The following is a 14395-nucleotide window of genomic DNA, read 5'->3' as shown; positions in this document are numbered from 1 at the left end:
TGAAGGTGTACACCACCGCAGGGAGAAAATACTTCATTTAGAAGGTTATTGCTTCTTTTTCTCTATAGAAACTAATTATAACTCACCAAGTGTAGTATTCTTTCCAATTATTTAGAAGCAACTTTTGAGGCTTCTGGTTTATGTGTTATAGCTATTTATGTTGCCACAAAAAGTAATATGCTAAATGTTTCCTACACCTACTAGTGATAGCCCAGGATTAGACATCTGCACTGCCAGGGAAGGGTATGTAGTCACCAGAAGCTCTCTGTTCAACTTAATGGTGTGAATTATTACAGACTTGAGCACACTGACAACTGATGGTCCCTGTAGAGGCTCTGGCTGCCACTTCTCAATGTAATCTGTCACCCAAGTTATTACTGCAAGTGGCTTCTGTGTACTTGATCATGTGTGGGTGCCAGCACTCCACTCAATCCCCACGATGAATCTGGTTGGCAGGTATACCCTGGCTGTGAAAAAGACCTCCCTTAGGATTCAACAAACATGTGTCTTGGTTTCATTTTCTTCTGTCCTTGATAGGTCTCTGTAGTTTTCGCTGCCGCGGAGGAAATATTTATAATAGAGACTTAGACACAGAAAGTGAAGACAGCTCACACTAAGTCTTCCGGCTCTCAGACATCAAGGTTTTGAGGCACAGTGCTCTTTCTCTTCTTTTCACCTATGCACCTTTGTCTCTGACCCTCAGAATGTCTTAAATACTACACTGCACCCTTTTGGAGGCAAGACGATTGTGAGGCTGGGGTGCAGGGGCTCCCGCTGACCACTGATACTGCTTTAAGGCTTAAGGGCTCCTTAACACGTACTTCCTAGGAACTATAGAAGGAAGTAGATATATAGGCCCTGAGATGGGTTGATTTCCTTCACCATGCATGTTGATGGATTGACCGATCTCTAACTGATTGCGTTTTCTGAACTTTTATTGGGTTATAGTTTGCCTTGTGAGGCAAGGAGCCGCAAGTCTGGTCTCTATTATTTGATCTCATAATAAGGAGAAATGATGGGCTCCAAAAAACTAGAGGTCTTTTGTATTCTACAGATGAATTTTGGCATCCATGGTGAAAGTCCTGAATAATGTGGTCATCTTTTGCACTTCTAAAGCATAACAGGGCTAGAGCTGGCTTCTGCTTTATTGATAGTGGTCTGAGTTCAGAAATAGGAAGCCCAAACATGACAATAAATAGTAAAATCCAGATACGGTACAATATGAAGGCCTTAACCTTCCCACAATTTTAAAGCCCGCCCCCTCCCTTGCAAAATATAATACAGTGTAGTCAGAATTATGAGGGAGGAAATTATGAAGATGAATGTGTCCTTGCTTTCTTTGGTTTCTGCCTACCTTCCTTTTATTACCATTTTTCTTCCCTAGAATGGGTGGCTGGCCTGAGCTCCATCTTTCAAAGACTTTGCACTGATCTGGTTCTCATGGGTGGAAAAAAAATCTATGAAACTGGTTTGATGTGTTGGGGAAATGAGTGGCTTTATATTTACACTCCTCTCAGGGATATTTATATTTTACTCAGTTTGTCCCATGGCCTATGACTAAGGCAATAGAAACACAATAGTAAGAGACAGACACATTGCGACTGATGGGCTATGTAGGGTCCTTCTCATAACACTAGGGATAGTTTTTTCCCTTCCTTCAAAATCTCTGGGCCTAGCAGAGTACAAGATTAGAAGGCCTCTCTTACTGAATCACCTCACTACAGGGTGCCTGTCAGTACAACACATTTCCACAATGGGCAAACACCTCTGAGAAATGGCTCTGCCACCTCAGTGCCTGACATCATGGAAGTGATTGTGAGAACACATAGAAGAGGGTTCGTGGGTATGGCCATCTTTTATACCCATGGGAATATGGCCCCAAGGGCACAATATCTGGAAAGCTACCATGTACAATCACAAGACTAAGGTGAGAAAGCAAGAGACTGACAGGAGCATCTTTCCTTAAGGAAGATAAGAACAGCCAGTCACTGAGCATGCAGAAAGGTGCCAGGCTCTGCATCCGGTGCTTCTGTCTCTGCTTCATGAGCACCTTTGACACATGAGGCAGAGAACATAAGTAGGAACAGAAATACGACACCAGCTTAAGTTCTGCTTGGCTCCTGGGCCCAGAATAACCAGTACATTACACTGTTCAATTCTCAATGTTGACTTAGAACTAAAGCAAGTCATTTGCTTAAAGCAAGGCTTCATATTGGAGAGCAGACGTGAATGAAAGGAGGAATGCCAGCTACTTGAGTAAGCACTCTCAATCCTAAACTTTACACATAGTTTTCAAAAATAATCCTAGGCTGTACGGGTAGTTTTCAGAGCCACTTTTCTTTCTTTCTTTCTTTCTTTCTTTCTTTCTTTCTTTCTTTCTTTCTTCATTTTTTAAATGCAAACAAATGCTACAGAGTTTTATTAGAACTGTTGGCTCTGTGGTTTAAGACAGACCTTGGGAGATTGTTCGAATGAGACAGGCTAATTTTAATTAGCATAGCAATTGTTTATAAATGGCACTTGAGGAAATCCACAGACAATCTGTCACTGGTAGTTTATTAAACCTCCCTTCTATGATCCTACAGACTCTTTATTTGTAGTGTGAATGAGCAAAGAAGAATTTCCTCCAGAAAAGCCTGCGTCTGCTCATTTCAACCCCTTGAATACTGATGCTGACTAGCTCTATTCCCTGAGTAGCAGAATTTACAGTTTCCAATAAGGAGCTACAGAGTCACAATTTGTCTGTCATGACCAGGGGTCTTAAATGTTTGCCTAGTTTAGACATACACATATCTGACCAAGGATGGCCAATAAGTTTCAATAGACTCAAGATGAACTGCTTTAAAGGAGTGTATGGTTTGGAGAAAACCTCGTTGCAAGAAAAAGTGTTGGGGCTGGAGAGATGGCTTAGTGGTTTACTTCCAGAGGACCTAGCATCAATTCCCAGCACCTACATGGAGGCTCACAACCATCTGTAACTCTAGCTCCGAGAGATCTAACACCCTCTGCTGGCCTTCTTGGGCACCAGGCACACAGTTTAGGTGTAAACTTTGTTGTGTCTTCAAAATATGTACTCTGATAATGTGATATCGTGAACCCTTAGTGCAAAAACCCAAGTGCCCATGCTAGGGAGAGACTCCAAGGGAATGAGAGCAAATAATTGCTGCTCACTGCCGTTCCTGCACTGGCCACCTCTAAGACTATTTGTTAGGTAACATCTTCTGCCCAGGTGACTATTTGCCCATCAGGCACCAATGGTTCGATAAGTGACATTCTCGCAACCTGAACACCAAGAACAAGGATAAGCAATTGCACTGGTGGTGTCTCTCAAGAGTTTCATATGTCAAGCTTTTAGTATGTGCTCCTAGCTGCTGACTTGGGAGAACATGTTTGACCATTAAATAGAATAGAAAAAAAAAAGAGGACTTAGTGAGTTTACGCTGCATATGTCATCATTTACAGGAATCACCTTGCCTTGTATTATTCCTGGGTCATATGGTCCATTAGGATTTCCTGGAGCTCCTGGATTCCCAGGTACGGAATGAGGCCAGAGAGAGTCAGCACACTTTAAGGGGCTTGAATCAAAGAAGGCAGAGGATCCCAATAAGGGGGCTTCTTCTGGAGAGTGTGTCGTTAGAAAGTGAGGCTCGGGGAAGCTGACAGAGTAGGAGTCCTGATTACACAGCAGAAATCTAACTACCTCCATTTGGGTTTTCAGGCTCTAAAGGAGCTCGGGGCCTCCCTGGAATTCCAGGCAAACCTGGCACTCATGGAAGTAAAGGAAGGCCTGGGAGTCCAGGGTTACTTCACCTACCAGGATTGCCAGGTAAGGAAAGGAGTCATCAGCTTCCCTATGTGTGGCTGTCATGTATGGGTTGTCTTCATCCTCCTCCAACAACAGTAAGCTAGGTCTGTTCCCTGGTGTGGCTGAGATGGCCTGAATTCACTTGCAGGCAAAACACAATGGAGATCTATGGAATAAGAGCAGAACATGGCAATAAGGGCCCTGTAAAACCAGTGAAGGCAACCCCTTACCTCCCAGATAAGGGCAATGATGCTTCAGAAAGCCACTAGTGGCAAAGCCAGGGTGCTGCACTTGTCCGCCTCCCAGTCCTGTGGCAGTATGATGAGCTTCTTAGAGGTCAAAGGAGGAAGTTCAGATAAGTCCAAAAGAATCTACCCACTTCTTCCTCTTTCCAGAACTGTGCCAACCTGAGCTCCTCAGGACTGCAGTGGACCGCTGTTTCTCCAGCACTGTGCCCTGGCTCAGCACCTGCATCACCTGCAAGCTTGATAGGCACGCACATTCTCAACCCATTCACAATACTCAGGGAGCAGAAACTCCAGGCTTACTATAAGCTCTGAAGCGCCATTGTTCTAGTGTTCTTAGAGTCTTACCATGCTCTAGTGTTTACCATTGCTTCAGTTCCTTCCACTCTCTCCTGCCCACTCAAGAAGAGGGAGGGCATGACAGCAGATGGCTAAGCACTACAGGAAGGACTGAGCTTTGACCAGAAGATCTTGGTGTGACTTGGGCTCTTAGCAACAACTGATCCCCAGGAACAGAAGGTTGATACGCAGTGCTTACTCCCAGCTTCACAGAGCTAGACCGTCTTCCCACTCCTGCGGAGTAGTCCCTACCTCTGCACAAGTTCTCCAATGAATGGAGATTGGCTTTTGTATGAGAGAAATTGGTCTCAGCCCTCTATCCAGACAGATTGCTTCTAACCGTCCATGGCCTTTTTATTTTTGCTTCTTTACATTTAGGATTTCCTGGAGCTCCTGGGGAGAAGGGATTGCCCGGGTTCCCCGGGCTCCCAGGAAAGGATGGCTTCCCTGGGAAGGCTGGCAGCCCAGGGTTACCAGGTTCCAAGGGAGCCACTGGCGACATCTTTGGTGCCGAAAATGGTGCTTCAGGGGATCAAGGCCTCCACGGATTGCCAGGGGACAAAGGATTTCCTGGAGACTCTGGCCTCCCAGGACCGAAGGGTGACTTTTCTTGACCCCGTACTTAACAATGTGCAGAAAGCTTTCTGCTGTCTTTGCATGAATATCTGCATGAAATGCATGGCTGAATCTGGGATGATTAATTAATTAGGGAGCTAAAATGACATTCTATTCTGTCGCTCTTTGGAGGGAGATTTTCCTTATGTGGTTGGGTCCATTTTCCTATCATATGTTACCAATAGTCACATTTCTTGCAAAGCTGCTGATGAGAGAGGACAGGGTCACCTGAGGTGAATCCTGGGCCAAGCCCTCCCATCGGAAGGTGGTTTAGTGACCCAGCACCTCCCTGTTATCCAGTCTATAAACATCTGCCCCCTCTTTTTTTGTTTTATTAGGTTCGAATGGGAAATCTGGTATGCTAGGCCCCAAAGGTGAGAGGGGCAGCTCTGGAGCCTCAGGACCGCCGGGACAGCCAGGACCCTCAGGGTCTAGTGATTCATTTGGCAACAAGGGTACATCTGGACTCCCAGGAGCACCAGGCCTTCCAGGTATTTCAGGTAGGTCCTTTGGAGGAAGAACCCTAACTTGACAGACTTTAGCTAGGCCTTATTTAGGCCAAGGCACCCTAGGGACTAATAGTGGCATTGTGATGTGGTCAGCATCTCAGGGATTTGCCTTTCCTAAACTCTCTAGTTTCAAGTCCCAAATCACCCTGGCCAGGGCAGGCAGAAGACATTGCTACTGTTTAGCTTCTGAACTGTTTAGCTCAGTCACTTCCCTCTTCCAGGGCCCCCTACCCCCTATTGATGCTTTGGCCTGCCTCTGGCCTTTCTCTAGTAAAGAACCCACCCTGTGCTGAGCTGTGTTGAACCCTCACTGGGGCTATGGTAAGCCTCCTTTGAGCTACAGAGAAGCTGGAGTTGTGTGAACTCTCCCCTCCGGCCTCAATGGCCCTCCTGTCAGGAGAACAAGCCTCTGAGGATCCATGGGCAAACAGTGGCTTTCGCTCAACAATGAGGACTGACATCCACCAGTCCCAGCCTAACATTTGCAGTTCACTTTTTTTTTTTTTTAATATCCTTGTTCTCATTCTGCCTCCCAGTCTGCACCGCTGACTAAGTGACTGAAGCTGAACTATTTGCAGAGCCGTTAATATCCGTTTGAGCTCCTTTGTCCTTCTGTTTCTGGGGTCTTCATATAAGCTGCAGAAGTACAAAGGAACCCCCTTCCCCGCCCTCCCCCATGACCCCCCTCTGCCTTCAAGCTAACTGACTAAGGTTCCCCATTGGGGAATTATCTGATTATCCACTATAACATGGCCTTACTTACAGGGCCAGGAATCCCTGAACCCTGTTATAGGGTTAGTTTCCATTGTATTCCCTTCTTGTTATGGAGTTCTCTTCACAGCTTCCCGGTGGAATCCTGGGCCTCGCGGCTACTTGATGCTTTTCATTTCATGGAAAGCTAAGTCCTTGGGAGCCCAAAGACTTGTGTAGTGCAGTCATTGGTTTAATCCTTTGTTTTGTTTTGTTTTGTTGGGTTTTGTTTTTGTTTTTAATTTCCTTGCTTTGTACCTAGACATTCCACTTTGGCGGCAGCTCAGTAGGGTAATCCTGTTGACCAACATCAAGCGTGGAGGCAAAGAAAGACTCAGAATACCTAGGAGATGAAATGGGCCATGTGGGTTTCTACAGTGCTTGGCACTAGGGGGTCTTTCAAACCTAATGCCAAGGAACTGGCTGACTTAACTGCTTGCTTGAGGGATTAAAAGGGCAACCCTGTATCCAAGACTCCCTGGGAAGCTACAACAAGAGCTCAGCTTTAACCTCTACTTCACCAATTGGCTCAGGAAACAACCATTACAACTTGATTCTGAGTGGAAGTACAAGGGAAACTGGAGCCCAGTTGCCGCCCTGGCTTTCCAGAGCTCTGTTTAGAGGCTCTGATGGGAACTACATTCATAAAAGAAGAAGTTAGAATCACAAGGAAGTTGCTTTTCCCGCCCACCACTGTGCCATGCTGGAAGTGCTAGGCATTTAGCACAGTGTTCTGTGTGGTAGGACTAACACTATAACCAACTTAGCACTGGGTTTGTTGTCAGCTCCCATTGGGTATTGTTAAGGGGCCATGGACAAAACCCAACAAGCCAGCCAATCAGAACTTATGGGGAAAAAATTAGTGGCCCTAATCTGACCAAAGTCTCACTTGATAGCTGACTTTTGTTCTCTCCTATAACCATTCAGGAAATCCTGGAAAAAAGGGTCAAAGAGGAGATGCAGGCGACCCTGGGTCAATTGGAAAACAAGGTCTACCTGGGATAAAAGGCCTTCCTGGTTCTCAAGGGTCAGCTGGCTTCCTGGGGAGCCCAGGTTTACCAGGAGTCACTGGGTTGCCAGGCATCCCAGGCCAAAAGGGTAAGTGAAGTCATTGAGAAGATGAGGGAAATAGTCAGGGACCATTCCAAGCGGTCCAATTTACGCCCTCCTCTGCTCAGAAACAGAAGGTAGGCAAGGCTTTCTGTGGCAAGATATTTAGACCCAGCTGGTACTAAAGGATGGCTGTCACTCAGAGTGCTTTCTGTATGAAACAGGTGGTTGATTAACATGTTCAGAAAAGCCCAGCTACATATAGGTCACTCAGAGCGATGTGTACCAAGGAGCCCAATTACGCTCACATCCTGTGAGTGCCCCAGCAGTGGCTAGGTGGATGGTATCTCTGTTTTAAATAGATAAAATGGCTAATCTCAGGGCAGGGCACACAACTGGTTGGCAAAAAATGCACAAGATTGTGCTCATATCTTTGCCTTCTAGACCTACGCTTTTCTTTTCTATGCTCCTACGTGTGCTTTGAACTTCATGAATTAAAGCACAAGAGCCCACGTCTTCATTTCCTTCTGGGGCTTAGTGCTGTGTGCGCCCTCACAGGAATCCTCGCATGGGGAATAATGAACAAGCTTGGTAGAAACTGAGACTTTGTAGTTAGAGAAACCTAACCGTGAAGTTTCTCTGCAACTCCTTAGCTCCGTGATGTTGTGCAGGTAATTCAACCTTTCTCCCTTTGTTTCCTTGTAGGTAAAACAGAAATGACACTAAAAGAAAGTTTTGCTTTTCAACAGGTGAAAAGGGGTCGACTGGGCCAATAGGGTTTCCTGGGTTACCTGGTCTTCCTGGTCACCCTGGAGTTGATGGATTAAAGGGATTTTCCGGGACATTTGGAAAGGTGGGACAACCTGGACAAACTGGCACTCCCGGAGGAAAAGGTGACGGGGGAGAGAGGGGGAGAGGGAGGGAGGGACGAATGGACAGACAGTCAGAGACAGAAGCAGAGACAAACAGAAATACAGAGAAACAGAGAGACAGAGACAGACAGACAAACAGAGACAAAGACACACAGAGGGATTCCAAAACAACCACTTTGTTTTTCAATGTGTATTTTGTTTTTGCTTGTCAACTTTGTCATTCTTGTGGTGAATACCAACTCTGTTTGGGGGGGGGTTGTTTGTTTGGGGGGTTTTGTCTTTTTGTTTTTTGTTTTTTGTTTGTTTGTTTGTTTCGAGACAGGGTGTCCTGGACTCATTTTGTAGACCAGGCTGGCCTCGAACTCACAGAGACCTGCCAACCTCTGCCTCCCTAGGTGGTGGGATTACAGGTGTGTGTCACTGGGCCTGGCTGAATGCCAACTCTGTATTAGTCAAAAATTTGGACCTCTGAATTAAGTCTTTTGAAACCAAAAGACTGCTCATTTCAGAATTAACACTACGTGTTAGGGACTATGTTAGCGTCTGAGTACTGGAAAAAACCCCTAGCATAAAGAGTTTATAAGAAGAAAAAGTCTTGTTTTAGATCTTGGTTTCAGAGGACTCCATCAATGATCATTCGCTAGTGTTGGTTTGGGACCTGTGGTGGCACAGTACATCATGGAATGGAACTTACTCTGTGGCCGCTGGGAAACAAAACTGGGAAAGAAATAGGAATGAGAGCTCCACAGTCCCCTTCAAGAGCTGTACCCAGTCACTTGACAGTTTCCCACTCAGCTAAACACATAAAAGGTCCCTCCCTCAAACTTTACCACCCAGATCTTTGGCAGACACTTACTCACCAAAATGGAGCCCTCCACTATACACTCCTAGATCATCCATGGAAGAGAATTCTGAGTAGGGTCTGAAGTTACTGACGACTTTGGGTCTAGAGAAAGAGAGAGCATACATGGAAATGCAGAGTTAGAGGGAGGAGTGTGGACGGGGACAGAAAGACCTAGAAACTGGGCTGGGAGTGATGTGGGAAAAAACCAATATGAAAGGCCAGCACTTCTTAAGTGTGTGCCTTTGTGTGTAAACTGTCTCTCTTGTGATGCCTGCTTGATCTGCCTCCCTTCAGGAGAAAGAGGGGATCCAGGCCCAGTTGGTATATCCAGTCTAAGACCTGGAATGCTGAACCTATGGTTCAAAGGAGAAAAAGGCTCGCGAGGTTCTGCTGGATCAGATGGATTCCCTGGGCCCACAGGTGCTGAGACGGGATGCTTGGGAGCATTTCTCATGAGGCACCTGTACCTAGACAACACCTTTTGGGGGGATTGCTTCCCCTTTTTTTCTAATATGCTTTGCTTCTTTCCCAGGTGACAAAGGAGAGCCTGGCTTCCCAGGGTTACCAGGCCCACCTGGAGCTCCAGGACCATCCAGTACTATCAAAGGACACGGTGGGAGACCAGGTTCCCCTGGATCTGAGGGGAAAGGAGGACTACCTGGCCTCAAAGGGTCCCTGGGGATTGTAGGTTTCCCAGGAATGCCAGGAAAAAGTGTAAGTTTATCCAGAGTCTTGCTTCTTCACCGCAACAGAACTTTCACGGTATGGGCACATGCCCCTTGTTCTGGACTCTTTCTGATTCCAGGCTGCTTCCCAACCCCTGTTCTCAAGATAACCTCAAAGCCCTTGTTCTCTGTGCATTTGACACATCTTCTTAACCATTTCCCTCAGCATTCCTTCCCCTGGGTCTTGCTCCCTGCCTACTTGTCCCCTGCCCACTTTGCAGTCTCCAGCACCTCCGCCTGCTCGTCAAGGCACCATGGCATCATAAGTTGCTGGTCTCCTGCTGGCCTGGCAAGCCATTTTGCATTGGAACCACTCCTAGTTGATTCTTCAGTGAGATTCCCTGGATTGAGAAGAATTGCCTAATAAGCCTTTTGATTTGCACCCCACAGCCAAGCATCCCACATTAAGCTGGACATATTGTAAGACTTCACAGATTGTAAGGAAGGGTGTTAAAGCAAGGTTTTACCATGCTGTCCGGGGAGACCTTGGACTCATAATAATCCTGCCTTACCTTTACAAGGGCCAGGATTACAGGTTTGCATCACCATGCCCAACAAGAAATGAGCGTAGGGTTTTGGTTTTTACTCGGGGTTCAGTTTATGGCCTCAAGCACCCCACGCAAGTGCTCTACCACTGAGATACATCTCTGAGCCTAGCATTCAGAGATTTCTTTATGGTTTAATAAAGTGTTTGAAGTACCACAGAGGACAACTAGCAAAAAATCAAGTCTAGGTTATCTGGGCTTTTTAAAGGCAGGGTATGGGCAATAGAGATGGTTAAAAGTGCTTGCTTCTCTACTAGAAGACTCAAATCTGGTCCTCAGCACTCACTTTGGGTGACTTACAACCACCTATGAACTACAGCTCCAGGGGATCCAAAGAATTCTTTGGCTTACATGGTATATTCTCTCTCTCTCTCTCTCTCTCTCTCTCTCTCTCTCTCTCTCTCTCTCTCTCTCTCTCTCTCTCTCCTTTCTCGCTCTCCCCTCTCTCACATACATGCAAATAAAAACTTGAAAACATAAATCTTAAAAGACAGAGTAAACTAGAGTAGGTTTGACACAGATGGGCTTGAATTGGAATGTCAGACTGATCCATCACCCTTTTGCTCTGTGATCTTGTGTACCTTGCATAATTAATTTTTTTCATCTATTAAAAATAGTAGAGTAAAATCGAAACTTCTTTTAGACACTAGCAAAAATTAAGTGAGATGAGGCATGCGAAAAACTTAACATTGTCTCAGACACATTGCATGTTCAACATTAATAGTGGTCTGATCATGGGGCCCAAACCACCTGTGCTCCCTACAAGCAAATTCTTGCCTTTCAAAAGCACCAGTCCATCTGGTAAAGAGGATAGACTTACATGGCTGAAACATTATCCAAAGAAGTCATTCTAGACTTAAGGTCTTGACAACCCACCGAGGAGGAGAGAGAAACAAAATGGGGATGCATTTGGGGAGGCAGGCATCCCACCACATTAGGAACATCTGTACTTATGGCAATGTGCTATATGAAGCCAGGCCAGAAAACAGGGAGAGTAGTGGGAGCACCCTGGGAAGTGGTCCAAAGAACACAGTGACCCAGCCCATTGCTCAGCCTCCTGTGCAAAGCATTAGATGGAATACAGTTTTACTGAGTACATCTCCAAATACCTCAAACCATGCTACATACCTTGAGAACAGCCGAAAGCAGCTGTCACAGACACTCCCCAGAAGGAGCATGTGTCCAAAAGCTGCCAATGAGTGCAGGTGACTTTTACTGTGAGTATGGATCTATTCATTCAAATGCAGACTAGCACCTGCATGCTTACAGCCTGCTAGGTAACAGGACAATCTCCTGTTCCTTGTACAGCCTGCAGCAGAGGTCTGGCCCTGCTTAGTAAAGCAAGATGGTGTTTTTGATTGTTTTGTTTTTCCAGTTTTGAGACAGGGTCTCATTGTGTAGTCAAGGCTTTTCTGGAACTTGCAAAGTTCCCGCCTCTGTTTCCTGAGTGCTGAGATTATAGACATGCACAATCATACCAGGCTAAAGCAATGATTATGTGAGACGACCCTAGAGCTTTGGCCAGAGTGGTGGTAGCTAAGTACCTGCAGAGTCCATTGAGTGCTTGGCCCAGGGGTCATGTTCTCCATTTTCTGAGAACAATCAATGCAGCCATGCACTGAGTCACTATGATTTCAATTCTGACAGGGAGTAAGAAGTTACAAATGACATGACTAGGAGGGATTTGCGGATGAAATATTCCCCTGCTAACCCTAAGTATGCCCGTGGCTCAGCACCTTCCCATTTTTAAGATATATCCCCTGCTCTGCCTAAAACAGAATGTGTAATCAGCCTCTCTCAGGCAATAACTAGGGGTTGGGGGACAGAGGCAAGATGGTGTGCATCTCTGAGCTCTAGGCAGAAATAATGATTTCCATATTGCCTTGAAGGGTTCACAGGGCCAAATTGGGACTTCTGGCCCCCGGGGAGCACCTGGTATCCCAGGCTTAAAAGGTAAGGAAGGAACATTTTCTCTTTTGATGTGTTTGCCTAGACCAAGGTAATGCTTTACCAATCTACAACTTAGGAGTAGGGAAAGCTGTGTTTAGGGGAAATATGAATTTGGTTTATGTTTCTCATTTAACCAAACACCCTCTGCAATCCTTGATCCTCAAAGACAATGCCAACAACAGTGGTGCCTGCCAAAATCTCTTCCAGGCTTTAACGCCTCCCCCCACCCACTCGCAAAAAAAGCATTCCTTTGGCTTTGTATTTTGACCCATCAAAACAACAGCACAGAACTTCAGCTCTTCCACTGATGAACACAGGCCCCTTAGCAGGAACAAGTCTCTTCTTTACGTGAATCACTATTCCATTCTGGTAGTGTTTCAGGGATCATTTACCATTTTCTCACATGTACTGGACCTAGAGATGTGTTTCCAATAGAAGAGCGCTGTGTCTAAGGATGGCTTGGGCTGGAGAGATGGCTCAGAGGTTAAGAGCACAATTTGCTTTTCCAAAGGTCTTGAGTTCAATTCCCAGCAACCACATGGTGGCTAACAACCACCTGTAATGAGATCTGGTACCTTCTTGTGGTGGACACACATGTGGGCAGAATACTGTATAAATAATATTAAAAAAAATGTTTTAAAAAGAAAGAAAAGCAAAGAAACGACTCACTTAATAAAAAAGAATGGCTCGTGCCAGTAGGATGGTAGCATCCCAGGTTCTTTTATCGAAGCATGTGGTTTTGTCAAGAAGCTCCCTTGCACTGGAGAGATGGCTCAGCTGTTAAGAGCACTGACTGCTCTTCCAGAGGTCCTGAGTTCAATTCCCAGCAACCACATGGTGACTCACAGCCATCTGTAATGTGATCTGATGCCCTCTTCTGGCCTGCAGGTGTATATGCAGGCAGAGCGCTGTATACATAATAATAAATCCAGATAAAGGAGGAGGAGGAGGAGGCCATATTGAATCAGAATTGAGGGAAAATACATTGAAAAGACTGGTTTGGTGGAAAAAGTGAACAATTGTTTCTCCTGATCATTTAAATTTTACTTTTTATACCTGCAGGAGATCAAGGCCAGACACTCGGGATTTCTGGGGTCCCAGGACCCAGGGGACAGCCTGGAGAATTGGGTTTTAAAGGTAAGGCTGAGATATTTTTGTCCATATCTCAGAAATGCTCCAGAACTGAGGACTAAGAAAGACTTCTGTGGATCAGCTCCAAGTTCTTCAACTTCCATCGAGTTTTCCCAACCAAACTGATTTACATGCTGATAAGGACCTTTAGCATGGTGTACCGCCCAAAAACTGATTTTACATACTTTCATCTAAAGTTTGCTGTACAAACATTTTAGTCCCTCATTCTCGCCTCTGAAAGGAACCCAGAAAAACTCTACTTACTTCTCAGCTGGGTGACAGCTCCTAAATATGAAAACAACTGCCATAATCGTTCCCAGAGTTTCATCACTGAATCAAGCTCCCTCGACATTTCGAGCTTTTCTCGCCTTCCTACTCACGTTTCCCATGGAGGAACCCAATTCCAGAAATGGAGGCTAATCATTCAGCATTTTTTTCCTCTTATAGGAGTAAAGGGAAAAGATGGACTAGTTGGTGATAGAGGTTACCCAGGAAACAAAGGTGATGATGGAAAAGTTGGTATCGCTGGAGATCCTGGCCTTCCTGGCTCCCCAGGTACGATGCTGCTTGAAAACTTTATTCTGCAGAAATTAGCATTAGCTTCAAGCCATACCCTATTTTGATGTCCACCTTGGTTTCCCATTTAGGATTTCAAGGGATTTCAGGTATGAGAGGAGACCCAGGCCTCCCAGGTTCATCTGGCCATCTGGGGTCAATTGGCCACCCTGGACCTTCTGGATTAATAGGACCTAAAGGTATGTGTGTTTGTTAGCAGGAAATGGGAGGAAGTGTCTTTTCTTCAAGTGTCTTTTGTGGAACATTCCAGGGACAAAACAAACTTTCACTAAACCTCACCTCTTAAAGATCCCATCCCCTCCTACTATCATCACAATGGGGACTTTGGGGAACACATTAAAACTATATCCAAGTGTAATGGTTAATACCGCCAACTTGATAAGATCTAAAATCACATAGGAGACAAGCTTTGGGGACACCTTTTAAGGGAAAATATAGT

At 45.5% G+C, this 14395-nt stretch overlaps 1 protein-coding gene across 1 annotated transcript in view; it reads left to right on the top strand.

Moving 5' to 3' along the window:
• Col4a6 (collagen type IV alpha 6 chain) overlaps positions 1–14395 on the top strand; it is a 290619-nt gene that overhangs the window by 259689 nt on the left and 16535 nt on the right. The window contains exons 24-35 of the mRNA XM_051141160.1: positions 3463–3534; positions 3719–3826; positions 4768–4989; positions 5343–5504; positions 7191–7361; positions 8063–8206; positions 9324–9449; positions 9562–9743; positions 12189–12252; positions 13312–13386; positions 13828–13935; positions 14028–14135. Of these exons, the coding sequence (XP_050997117.1) occupies positions 3463–3534; positions 3719–3826; positions 4768–4989; positions 5343–5504; positions 7191–7361; positions 8063–8206; positions 9324–9449; positions 9562–9743; positions 12189–12252; positions 13312–13386; positions 13828–13935; positions 14028–14135 (1542 nt within the window). The remainder of the gene's footprint in view (positions 1–3462; positions 3535–3718; positions 3827–4767; positions 4990–5342; positions 5505–7190; positions 7362–8062; positions 8207–9323; positions 9450–9561; positions 9744–12188; positions 12253–13311; positions 13387–13827; positions 13936–14027; positions 14136–14395) is intronic.

Source organism: Acomys russatus, chromosome X (assembly GCF_903995435.1).
Source record: "Acomys russatus chromosome X, mAcoRus1.1, whole genome shotgun sequence".
Lineage (NCBI taxonomy): Eukaryota > Metazoa > Chordata > Mammalia > Rodentia > Muridae > Acomys > Acomys russatus.
This window is presented reverse-complemented; position numbering and strand designations above follow the sequence as displayed.